Raw genomic sequence first — 13180 nt, forward strand, 5'->3', positions numbered from 1 at the left:
AAAATTGGCTAATATAAACCATATTATGGCATTCAAAGAATTACAGTTTCATTTAAAATAGACTATAAAAGGATGCCTCATCTTACCTGATAGCAGTATTATAATACTGCATATACAGCTATTAGTAATGAACAAGTAAGAAACATAATTGCTCCCAAAAGGTAAAAGATAACTCAGGAACTGATTTACTACCATTATTTCATGTGACTTCTCATGTTGGGAAATATTTTAACAGTATTAAGAAAATAAAGATGAGACATTAATCATATATGGAATTCTACAGAAGAGCAATTAAAAGTATACTGCTTTCAAAGAATTTGCTTAATTCCAGTTTGAACACATACCTACATTTTAAAACTTACTGAAATGACAAGACTTGCTGGTAAAAGTGAGGTTTTTAAAAGCTTATGAATCTTAAGACACACCTTGAAATCAAATGTGTAATTTGTGTAAGGCATCAGGCCACTCTCATAGGCACTCTTTAACTTGAAACCATGAGTGATCCTTCCGTTGGTCATTCCATTCTTCCCATTGCAGCTGAAGTTTATAAGACTTTCATTATATCTCAGTTCCTTAAAGTCTTTATGATTTGTTTCTACTCCACCAGTGCTCAAATATTCTACAACACCTAAAATGAAGACAAACAAGGTTTCATTATTGTCAAGTATAACATACAGTGAGCAAAATATAATTTTAAAAGACCATGCAGAAAACAGAAATCAGTGGAGCAGAGTAGGGGAATTGAGGAGAAGAAAGAAGGGATAAGAAAGGGGAAAAATGGTGGAATGAATCTGATCAAACTTTCGTATGTACATACATGAATATACCACAATGAATTTTACCTTTATGTATGTCCACAATGTGCTAATTTTTTAAAAAAGCTATAAAAATGAAATAGTTCAGTATAGTAGAGGAAGGGGAACAGAGGGAAGAAGGTGGGGATGAAAAAGGGAAGTACTAGTGGCAGAATTGGAGCAAATTATATTCCATGCTTGTATAATTATGTCAAAATGGACCCTAATATTATGTATAACTATAATGAACAAAAAATGCAATAGTAAAAAATTTTAAAAACCACTCACATTCCCACTTTCCATTTTTTTTCATTTGCCATAACTTGTCCTAATCCATTTTTATGTAGTTGTAATCATAGTACCAATATTTTGTACTTTGTTTTATTCATTAATAACTAGCTCACAAACAGATGTGCCTCCTAATTACCTTTAAAGGCTGTAAAAAAAACAATTGGGTTGGGGCTGAGGTTGTAGCTCAATGGTAGAGTGTTCACCTGACATGTGAGAGGCACTGGGTTCGATCCTCAGCACTATATAAAAATAAATAAATAAAATATGGTATTGTGTCCACCTACAACCCACCCTCACCCCCGCCAAAAAAAAGGGTTGGAGTCTAAACTAGTTCAGTGTTTTTCAAAATCCAGGTTATTGGCACTATTTAGAAAGAAAAAGATAACACCACGATCAACATCTTAGTACATAGGTTTTGCTTATGCTAACCTACTTCCAAGATAGTTAATCCTAATCTTGGGATTTTGTGTGTCATTTTATAATCCTGCCAATTATGAAAGAGAATGCCACCAGTTAATTACTGAGTTACTTCACCATCCTGGATACTATTTTTCGAATTTACTAAACATAAAATGCACTCTGCAAATATATTTTAATTTTCATGTAATTAGTTAGCAAGACTGGAATTTTCCCACATCTTTGCTATTGAAACACTGTACTTTTCTCTTCTTGCTTCTCAGATATTTTGTAGCTATTACAGAAGGCAGAAACATGTAGAGAAATTGCCAGAAAACAATCCTCAACTGCTTCAATAGCAGTATCCTGAGAGCCTGATGAGATGGACTAAGAATTACAGATCTTAGAAAACAAATATTAAGATTGTTTCTTTCTTCTTTGTGGCTCTTTTGTGATGGCAATAATGTGCTAAAAAAATTATCTATATAAACGTGTATATTGTATGATAGTATAAACAAGGAGCTGAAACACAAAGAACAACAACAATGTAGTTTGCTATTCTAAAGGCTATGGTTTATTCTCTCTACCATCTTCAGGTAAACTATTTATTCAAGATCAGGCTTTCTGTACTCTTCTACTTTAGGATAAAGATCCTTGCTCTTTTTTTATTAAGATTAACTGACTGTAAATAAAGGATCTCAATTCCCACCTGAAGTGGTATTATTTCAAAATAACAGTTGAGTATACCTTACCCAAAATGCTTAGAACCAGAGTGTTTTAAATTTAAGATTCTGGATATCCACATATACATAATGATCCTGAGAATGGGACCCAAATCTTAACATAAAATTCACTTCTATTTTATGTACACCTGAAGGTTATCTTTCTAATATTTTAAATAACTGTGAGTATAAAACAAGGTTTCATGATGTAGAATTTTCTACTTGTGGCATCATGTCAGAGCTCAAAATTTTGGGATTCTGTGGCATTTCATATTTTTGGATGAGGGATGCTCAACCTATATCACTTATTCATCAAAGATGATTAATGTCCTCCCTCTTTAGGTTTCCCCAAATACTACCTTTTTCTTCCCCCAAAATGATTTTCCACTACACACACACAAAATTTAATACCTCCTCATGAATGCCACCACAAACTGAAATTTCATTTGGATTTAACTTGGAATTGTTAGAAACAATACATTATAAAAACATTTTAAGTCAAAAAACATTCATTCTACATAAAATAACATTCTTACCAGAGTCAGGCAAAGAATTAAGATCTGCACATAACACAAGTGGAATAGTTCCAAATTCTCCCAATGCATTGGATTTGAGACTTCGAGAAGCTTTATCAATAATGTTCTTTACTTCTGAGAGGAACATCATAGTTTGTACCAACTTTACATCAGAGTATTCAGGGTCCCAATGCATATGAGCATTAGCCACAAGAATAAGTTGTTTTTCTGTTCCAAGATGTGGCTTTCCAGCTACATTAGATAAAAAGGAAAAAAAAAAAAACAAAAAAAACAAAACAAAACAGACAAAACCCTCCCATCAGCCCACAGATTCTTAGAATCTAAAAGCAAGTGATATATCTTAAGAGTCTCAGAATAGAAAAGAACCCTCAAATATATCTAATAATTTCCCACTTGATCAGTAACTATGCCATTCAACAAACCTTAGAAATAGATTATCTAAGCTTCAGGGCTGATACTTCCAACACAGTGTAAATTCACTATACACAAATAACCCATTCTTCCAACACAGTGTAAATTCACTATCTGTACACAAATAACCCATTCTATCTGGGATAGCTTGATTTTTAAATAGGTTTTTCCTCCTTGAAATATTTGGTTTTAGTTTATATGTCCTAAATTAAGCCTCTCAAAATTAAATGTAAATGCTCTTTCTTGAGTATGTTTTGAGGCACCCATTAAGGTCTTTCATATGTGCTATCCTTCCCATTAAATATCCCCAGTTCTAATTGTTCAAGTGACAGAAGCTTTAGTTTTCAACAGGACAATTACTCTAAATATACTTTAAAAAATTTTTTTTTAGTTGTTGATTTTTATTTTACTTATTTACATGTGGTGCTGAGAATTAAACTCAGTGCCTAACTCACGCCAGGCAAGTGCACTACCACTGAGACACAGCCCCAGCCCTTCTCAATATACTTTTAATTTGAAGTAAGTGGCCCATTTCCCAGAACTCAAGACCTTTAACATAATTATTATAAGTAGGCCAGGAAGAGAAGTTTAGGTTACAGAACTTCCTTGCTGATAAGAAATTATAAATTCTTATCCCTGAGCAGTTATTTATTTTATATGAAAAATTCTTGGGAGCAAAAAATATATTTTTTTGACTTTATGTCTTTTCAAAGTTTGTAATAACTTTTCTGGGCAATGCTTTTTCATCTTAAACTTTGTGGTAAAGATGTAAAGTATTTAGAAAAGACAAATTCTCACTGAGTTTCTTCAGGTGTTAAAAAAGATCATTAATACATAATATGATTTCTGCTATAATTCCTTTGGAAGATGTCTAATCAGCTCTATTATATTTTGAAGGTCAATTTTAAAGGAAGTGAAAAAGGTCACTCACATGACATTTCAATCAATTCCTTTCGAAGTTCTAGCAGTACTGCAACTCCAATGTTATCTTTTGTCATGACTCTGTTCAGCATAGCTTCAGACCCTTCTGAATTTGCCATTGCTAGCTGATTAAATTCAACAGTGTGTTTCTGAACCAAAGTAAATCTAAAACAAAAATAAAAACACACAAACAAACATAGAATTGGGAGTATCAAGATATCAGCTTTGTGGGAAATGTAGTTCTCCCAAACTTCCTCAGGAGAAATAACAGCACTTAAATCACGATGGAAAATCTTCCACACATTTAGCACCAAGATTCCCAAATCCATTTAAAGTTGTTTTTCAGTCTGTTACTGATACATATAATACTTTGAAATACCTTTACAAATTAATGAAGTCAACTTTTGTTTAGGTTTCAGGTTGGAATATTCTAGTTTTTAATTTTTAAAACTATTTTGCAAAGTATGGATTTAATAATCCCTCTCATATCTTAGAGGGAATGTTAACTACACAGTGCTTCAATTAACAATTGGAGTTAAAGCCCTAGTAAACACCTGAAGAAACAACAGCACTTTAAATATGTTTCCAAAACAAGATTAATTTTGATGATTAAAAACAAAACCCCAAGTTAATATCGTTCTCTGAGCAATAATGAATGTGTTTTAATCTTTTATTTGCCAATTAATTTCTGCACCCTTAGCTCCCACCCTGCAAATATTGTGAACATTTTCGTAAAAAAAAAAAAAAAAGATGGACTTACTTTTCAGTCTTGAAGAATATTGCACAGCCATCAACATGTTTTCTTTCTTGTTCTGACATTGTCCTAGCTCGAGATTTAGGACTAAAGAATCCATTATAACCACGTTCTTTCAGTTCTACCAGAAAAAAACTGTAATATTGTTCTGTTTCAACCTCCTAAAAAATTGTAAACAGTAAAGTTACTTCACAAGACAAAATTAGCTCTACATATTAGCTCTGTAGTCACAGTTTGAAATCCTAAAGTAATTTTTTCAAAGGATTGAGATGCAGATTAAAGAGTAAAACATTTTTCCAATGTAATTTACCTGAAATCAACCAGAACACATTTTATAAGTACCAAATGCCAAGGTCAATTCTTTGTTGTTTAGGAGTAACAAACGGAAAATGCATACTCCTATGCATATGAACAAGAATCAGAGAAATAGAAGAACTTCACAGATCTCAATTTCAGACTCATGAGACTCAAGTAACTTGCCTGAGATTGTTATTATAAGGGCTGAACTGAGAAGCCAAAGTTAGTGTATATAAGATTCAATCCTTTTCCCACTAGGACTGAATTATTATTCATGATAAATGGCAATATTTTAAAACCACTAAAGCTAGAATTTCAAATGTGTCAGTTTAATTTATTCCACTGTAATTGCTCCTTTTGTTGTCAATGCTGGGAGATTAATGAAATTTAAACACTCTTCTGTATGACTTACCTGAAGACTTATAATATCAGCATTGCAGCTCAAGATTTCTTGAATAATAGCCTTTTTCCTGTAGTCCCAATTTAGTGCCCATGATGGACAGTAGCCGTATAACTGCCGGGTCGCATATTTATCACAAAGAACATTATAGCACATGACAGAAAACAAGGCTGTAGGAAAGATAACTTTACTTATTCACACACGTGGCAGAAAAAAAAAAAAAAACAGAATTAATTTCAGTAATAGTTTACATTTAACATTTAAGTTTGATTTTATTCACTCAATCTATATTCATTAAAAAGCCATACAGATATGGTGGTGGTGGGGTATAAAGAATGGACAATGAAAGGACAGATATGTGAACAAGTCTGAATACAATGTGTTATTTTCTACAGAGGTATACACAAAAAGTTTGAAAACTAAAAGACTAAGATCAAGAGCCCTTCAACCTCTAAACCAAGATTCCTTAATTTTATACTCCTTCCACACCATTAATTATTAATGAAGAAAGTGGAAACTTGACAGGCAGTTTCCTTAACAGAAATGTCTAGTTTTCTTCCAAAAAGCAAATGTAGCCCCCTCAGAGAAATTTCAAGTTTCCCAGTGCACATAAAAGCTGTTTACACTGTAGTCTATTAAGAGTGCAATAGCATTATGTCTAAAAACAACACTGCACATAATAAAGAAATTTTTTTGCTAATAAATATCTAAGCTACTGGAAAAATGGCAATGATAGACTTGACAAGGAGTTGCCACAACCTTTAATTTGTTAAAAAAAAAAAAATGCAGTATATCTGTGAAGCACAATAAAACAAAGTACAATGAAATGAGGTATGCCAGTACTGATTAATACAAAAGAGGAGGAGTATCATAAACCAAATCCTATTAGACATGCCATGGGAGCTGCTAAATTCTTTAAGGATTTACTTATCTTACAATATTACAATGTCACATATATTGGAACGTATTAGGATTTGTAAATTTCCAACACAGAAATATTTCTGTGTGGTTATTACAATTAATTTAATTGATACTTTGTATCTTAATAATGGCACTACTAAAATTATGGGCGAGGGACTGGGCTATGCACCAAAGGATGTTTAGCAGTATCCCTGGTTTCTTCTACCCACTAGAAACAAGTAGCACTTACCCTAATTTTGCTAATCAAAATTGTCCCCACGCATTGCTAAATGTGCCCTTGGAAAATGAAATTGCCCCCATTTGAGAAGTACTGCATGGCAGTATATTTATTATAGCTTATATACAGAGAGGCCAGATAAATAAGAATTAAATTTCTATCTTGGCTATTATCTTGGTTATTAAGTCTTTATTATTACCCCCCAAACCAAATCAAAAAAAGTTCTGACTTAACACTACCCATAATCTAACGCATGCCCCAAATACTGTTAGGCTTATAGAGACAAATAAAAAGAGATAAGAAATAAGGATACCAACCAGTTGGCCTTGTTCTATCTGGTTCTTGCAACATAATCCAAGATCTTGGAGGTGGTTGTTCTGTTGAAACTAGTTGAATATAAAAAATATGAAATCAAGCAATATTCTTAAATGTCTTCCTAATAAAAAGGTTGAAACAAGTGACCACTTACTTCTTTTTGCAGTACCTGACAAATTATCAAGCAAATAATTCAGTAGCCTTTTTGTTCCATCTGGTTCCTGATAGAGGTTCAATATATCTTGGGTAAGTGGATTTCCTGAATATGTAAACGAAACCAAGATAAGTATAAAAATATTTCAAAATTATCTGATATTATTGTTACTAATAACCTACCAAACCATAGAAAAGATTGTTTTTTCAGGTTTTGATGTGAAAATAAAAATTTCTACCATGTTATACAGAGGTACGAAAAAAATTTTATTATTAATGATTTGATGCTAATCTGGATCTGCTCGACACGGGGCCCAGTGGCCTACACCTGTAATCCCTGTTAATCAGGAGGCTAAGGGAGGAGGATCCTAAGTTTAAGAACAGCCTCAACAACTTGGTGAGACCCTGTGTCAAAAAATAAAGAGGCTGAGGATGTAGTTTAGTGGTAAAAACACTCCTAGTTTCAATCCCCAGTACCAAAAATTTTAAAATAAAATATAATTGTTTTAATAACGCTCTGTACCTGACCCTGCCTCATCAACACTTTCAGTAATAGAGATGGTTACAATGATCTAAAGTGAATGGTACAGGTTGGGAAGAAGGAACAGAGAAGGGAAAGATGACAACTACTATCACAAATTAAAGAAATCAAAATTCAAGAATGCCATAAACTGTTGGTTTCAAGAAAACATCTTAATCGCAAATACAAGTACTGCACAAAGTTTTTAAAAACCCTACTGAACTAAGTAACAAGATGGGGCAGATTGCTTTAAAACCTAACCTACTAAGGAATGGGAAAATATCTGGGGCCAGGGCCATGAGCCATTTGTAAATTCAACAACTGTTATGCAAATGCCAAAAATAAAAACAAACAAAATGATTTAAAAGTAACTTCAAGAGCTGCAAATCCTCTCAGAATAACTTCTTAAGTACAAATGAGAACTATAGCACAATGCAGTGTTTCAACCAGCCAAGTTCCTATTCATGCTACACAAGTAGTATGTGTTATTTTGGAGCCACAGCTCACATAACACAGACTAGAAAATCTAGACTGAAGACAGCAGATAAAATTATCAATGATCTTAACTATTAACTACATCAAGTAAAGAAGAATGAAAGGATACTTATATCAGAATCATCACAGCCCACAGGAAAAAAAAATGGCTTTTCATCCATTCTCTTGTGAATACTAGAATCAGAAGGCAGAATGGGGACAAATGGATAGGATCTAACAGGAAAGCCTAATTCAGAAGACACTGGTAAGTATTAGAAGTATTTAAGGTGAAGTACGCTAGCCTGTGAGGTAGCAGAATATCACTCAAAGAAGCTGGATTACATCATGGGAAAAAAAATGGCAAAGTTACTTGACCTTTAGGATCTCTTCCAGTTTTAAGATTTAGGATTCTAAAAATTATAAAAGTAAAGATGTGCTATTTTATGACTTTGCAAAAAAAGGCAAAATGCAGGAGTGCCATGTTCTCAGAAGTACACAAATTTTATTTCTACTACAGCAATTTTATATTTCCACTTGGTCATATCCTATAAATTATAAGAATCCTTTGTTAAATATATCTTGGGAAAATTATGCCAAGCAAAAACTTCTCAGTCTAGGTAAAGCAGCCTATTTCAACAAGATGTATACGGATTATATTACTATCTAATGTAAAAAATGTAGATAGAGGTAACCACCAACTCTGAATCTCTCTCCTGAAATCCTTCTTTATAAATTAAAAACTATCCCCAAACAAACATCTATTTATGACTCTAATAAATACAACTGAAACCCATGGTGCCATTTCCCCCAATGTGTTTGCTTTTTGGAATTCCTTTTTTGCAATAGTGGGGACTAAGCTCAGGGATTTACACACCAAGCTATATTCCCAGCCTGTTTTAAGATTTTATTTTTGAGAGAGGGTCTTGCTAAATTGTAGGCTAGCACTGAATTTGCAATTCTCCTCCCTCAATCTCCTGAGAAACTAGGAATATAGGTATCCATCACTGTACCTGCTTCATTTTTTGAAATTCCTTTAAATTTAAAATTAATCTGCTCTTTACAACTTGGAAAAAGAAAATAATTTTCATAGTATAAAGATAACACCACCACCACCAAACTTCTGCAATTAAAACATGACATTGCCTCCTTAGAAGTAGGGAACAAATATAAGTGAGAAAAGTTGCTTCAGGGTGAATGGAATAAACATATTTTTCCCTATTCCTCCTACAAAGTACAATTAAAAACCACGCATATGTAATGTGGAACAAATATAAGATTCTGAAACTTGGAGAGAAGACAGAATGACCAGACATCTCAGGACCTGAAGAATGACACAATGACTGAAACTGAAAGAAGAATGGATAAATCTACAATTACAGTAGAAGACTTTAATGTCCCTCTCTCAACAACTGAAATAAGTAGACAAAAACTCGATTCAACAATATATGCTCTCACCTCAAGAACCTAGAGACAAAGAGTAAAATAAACTCAAAGAAGGAAGGAATCTTAAAAGAGCTATTACTTTGGGGGGAAAAAAATCAATAAAATTGACAAACTACTAGCAAGACTGGCAAGGAAAAAAGACAGAAATTAACAATATCACAAGTGAAATGGAATATCACTATAGACCCTGCAGAAATCAAAATGATAAGAGTATTTTCCACAAACGACTCTACCTACATACATTTAATGACATAGATGAAAGGGAACACTTCCTCAAAAAAACAAACTGTCAAAACTTACCCATCAAATGTGATTTTATATATATATATATATATATATATCACACACACACAAACACATACATACATACACACACAATGGAATATTATTCAGTCAATAAGAATATGACATTTGTCAGTAAATGGGTGGACCTAGAAACTATCATGTAAAGTAAAATAAGCCAATCCTCCCAAACCAAAAGTTGAATGTTTTCTCAGATATGTGGAAGCTAACTCCCAATCAGTGGGGGAGGAGAATAGAAGTTCAGTGGAGTAGATAAAGGAGAATGAAGGGAAGGGAGGGCAGATGGGACAAGGAAAGATAGTAGAATGAATCTGACATAACTTTCCTATGTACATCTATGAAGATACCACAGTGAATCTCACTGTGTCAAGTACCTCCACAAGAAATTAATTTAAAAATAACTATGAATAAATGTCAGAGAGATTAATTGCGGGAAGGAAGTAGGGAATGGGAAGAGAGAAAGAGAAAGAAAGGTACTGGGGACTGAATTAGAACAAGATATATTCCATGTTTAATAATTAGAACAAAATGGAGTCTACTCTTACGTATAAGTTAAAAAAACCAATAAAAAATGTTGATATAAGTTTCTAAAAAAAAAAACTTACCCATCATGAAACAGGTAAACTGAATAGACCTACAGTTACTAAGAAAATTATTTTAAAAGCTATTAAAGAAGAGTTCTTCAGTCCCACATGTTTTTATGGAGAAATTCTATAAAATATTTATATGAGTTAACATGGATTCCACAGAATCTCATCCAGAAAACAGAGGATAACGGAACACTTTTTCATTCATTACACGAAGCTAATATTTTCCTGACACCAAAAGACAAGCTACACGAGACAAAATATGTATGAACCACTTATTCAATAAATGACATATATCTAGAAAACAGTTAAAAAAACCAATCCAATTAAAACATGAGCAAACACATGAAGAAATATTTCAGAGAGGAAAAACTACAGATGACAAGCGCACGCAAAGATGTTTACTATCTATGTCTATGTGCAGTGGGATGGAGGAGTACTGGAGCTCTGCCATTGGGTCTTTTTTTTATATTTTATTTTGAAATGGGGACTTGTGATCTTCCTGCCTCAGCTTCCTGAGTTGCTGGGATTACAGGTGTGCCCAGATGATGTTCACTATCTTTAGCCACCATGGAAATGCAAATTAAACCCACAAGATATGATGACATAAATAATCAGAATGACGAAAATAAGAATAATGAAAATATCAAATGCTGATGAGGATGCTGAGAAACTGAATTGCCTATATGCTACTGGTAGGAAATGTAAAATAGTACTGTCTGAACAGTTTCAATAGACAGTTAAATCATGAGACATTAATACGATGAAATACTACAAACACACTATTAACAGACAAAAACCTGATGAATAACTTGAATAAAAACAAGCCAACTTGAAAGATTTCATACAGTGGGATTCCATTTATGTAACATTCTTGAAGCAAAATTACTGAAGTGGAGATCATATCACTGGTTGTTAGAAGTGAAGGAGTTGGGGTGAAAAGAAAGTGAGCATGGCTATAAAAGAGAAACATGAGGGATCTCTTGATGATGAAAATGTTCTATATTTTAATTATATAATTATGGGGTACAATGTGATGTTTCAATACATGTATATGTTGTGGGATGATCAAATCAGGCTAATTAACATCTACCATCTCAAATACTTATTTCTATATGGAAAGAAAATTGAAAACACTTTTTTTTTTTGGTGCCAAGATCCGAGATTGAATGAAAATGCATTGTTTTAGCTATTTTGAAATACATTATTAGTTATGATCACCATGCTACTCAGTAGATCACCTGTCTATCTGAACACCACCCTCCTCAGCTGCCCGGCCTCTGGTAACCACCACTCTGGCCTTTGAGTTCAACAATTTTTAGATTCATATGTACATTATTTGTTCCTTTGTACCTCTCATTTCACGAAATTTTCTTCTGCTTGTGATATTGCACTATAGTTTTAAAAGGTACTGTTAGGAGGAAACATGTGAAGGGTACAAGGATTATTCTGCATTACTTCTTACGAGTGCATGTAAATCTATAAATATATTAAAATAAAAAGCTTAGATTAAAACAAAAAGTAAATGAGCACCTAAGGTCACAGTCCTGTGTTTTACTGTTGCAAAATTTTAAAGAATATGGAAAAACGAGAGGGAGTTAAAAAAGTGAAACATGGTAACTCTACATGATCAAATTTAAAGACAATGGTATAAACTGATTCATGAAGCAGAAATACTTTGCCTCTGAAAGAATGTATAATATAGCAAATAGACATCACTCTGTGCTATGATACAACATTTAATCTCTTCCAAATAATAGGACACCTGTGAATCAATAATAAAGTTTTAGAGAGAGTACTTTAAGATGTAGCTGGCACAGAAATCTGTGAAAAGATAACTAATATTCAGGCAGACTTATGTAACACAGTTCAAAAGGATGTCTAAAATTAAAAAAAAAAAAAAAAAAGTCCAGATAACACTGTTATCTCCAAGGAAGAAACAAAAGTATAGGTGTAAAACACGAAATAGTAAAGGATCTTTTTGGAATGAAAGAGCAAGAGATTATCAAGAACAAAGCTGCCATAAAAGAGTGCACTGTCCTTCCCATAGTTTACTTTCAGGAGTTTCATACACATTAATTGATGACTGATAACCAGACCTTTAAATAAAGTTTGCAAATTCTTAATGAATATATAGTACAGTTTTTAAGTCAGATGCTGTGAGGTTATAAACTCCTGAACTGGAAGGACATACAAAAGACTTGAAGAGGAACAGAGAAGGCTTCAACATTCTCTAATGTTCTATTTCTTTAGCATTAAAAAATTAGCATAAACTGGGCATGGTGGTGCACACCTGTAATCCTAGCGACTTGGGAGGCTGAGGCAGAAGGATTTGAGACCATGCTCAGCAACTAGTGAGGCTTTAAGTAACTAAGCAAGACCCTGTCTCTGAATAAGAAAGAAAAAGGATTGGGGATGTGACTCAGTGGTTAAGCACTCCTGGGTTCAATTCCTAATATCAAAAACAAAAGTAATACTAATCAGCACAAAAGTTAACAATATATTAATAGTTAATTCTGATATTCAGAATACTAATGCACTATACTACACTTTTCTGCGCTTCAATTTTAAAAACGAATGTAAAGAAAAAGTTAGGCTGAAAAATATAACAGAAAAAGGTACCTTCAGCTTACATTTCACTTTAATTTTAAGAAGCCTCAGTCAGTCCAGCCCACACATAAAACTTATTTCCCAAAGAACCATTTACAAAGTTGATGTTTAATGA

At 33.1% G+C, this 13180-nt stretch overlaps 1 protein-coding gene across 8 annotated transcripts in view; it reads right to left on the bottom strand.

The window, feature by feature from the left end:
* The window catches only part of Cnot6 (CCR4-NOT transcription complex subunit 6), a 76890-nt gene that overhangs the window by 5965 nt on the left and 57745 nt on the right, over window positions 1-13180 (bottom strand). For 2 of the 8 annotated variants that reach the window (XM_046457072.2, XM_046457076.2), the window contains 7 exons: window positions 7145-7234; window positions 6978-7046; window positions 5535-5707; window positions 4832-4986; window positions 4082-4236; window positions 2740-2970; window positions 426-628 (listed from right to left, as the gene is read on the bottom strand). In XM_046457072.2, coding sequence (XP_046313028.1) covers window positions 426-628; window positions 2740-2970; window positions 4082-4236; window positions 4832-4986; window positions 5535-5707; window positions 6978-7046; window positions 7145-7234 — 1076 coding nt within the window. Of the gene's footprint in view, window positions 1-425; window positions 629-2739; window positions 2971-4081; window positions 4237-4831; window positions 4987-5534; window positions 5708-6977; window positions 7047-7129; window positions 7235-13180 lie in introns of all 8 variants that reach the window. The other 6 variants (XM_046457069.2, XM_046457073.2, XM_046457074.2 and 3 more) reach the window with 3 other exon arrangements.

This window comes from Marmota monax, unplaced genomic scaffold (genome assembly GCF_021218885.2).
Source record: "Marmota monax isolate L192 unplaced genomic scaffold, Marmota_monax_Labrador192_F-V1.1 WCK01_AAM20220418_F8-fsc00263, whole genome shotgun sequence".
In the NCBI taxonomy this organism is placed as follows: Eukaryota; Metazoa; Chordata; class Mammalia; order Rodentia; family Sciuridae; genus Marmota; species Marmota monax.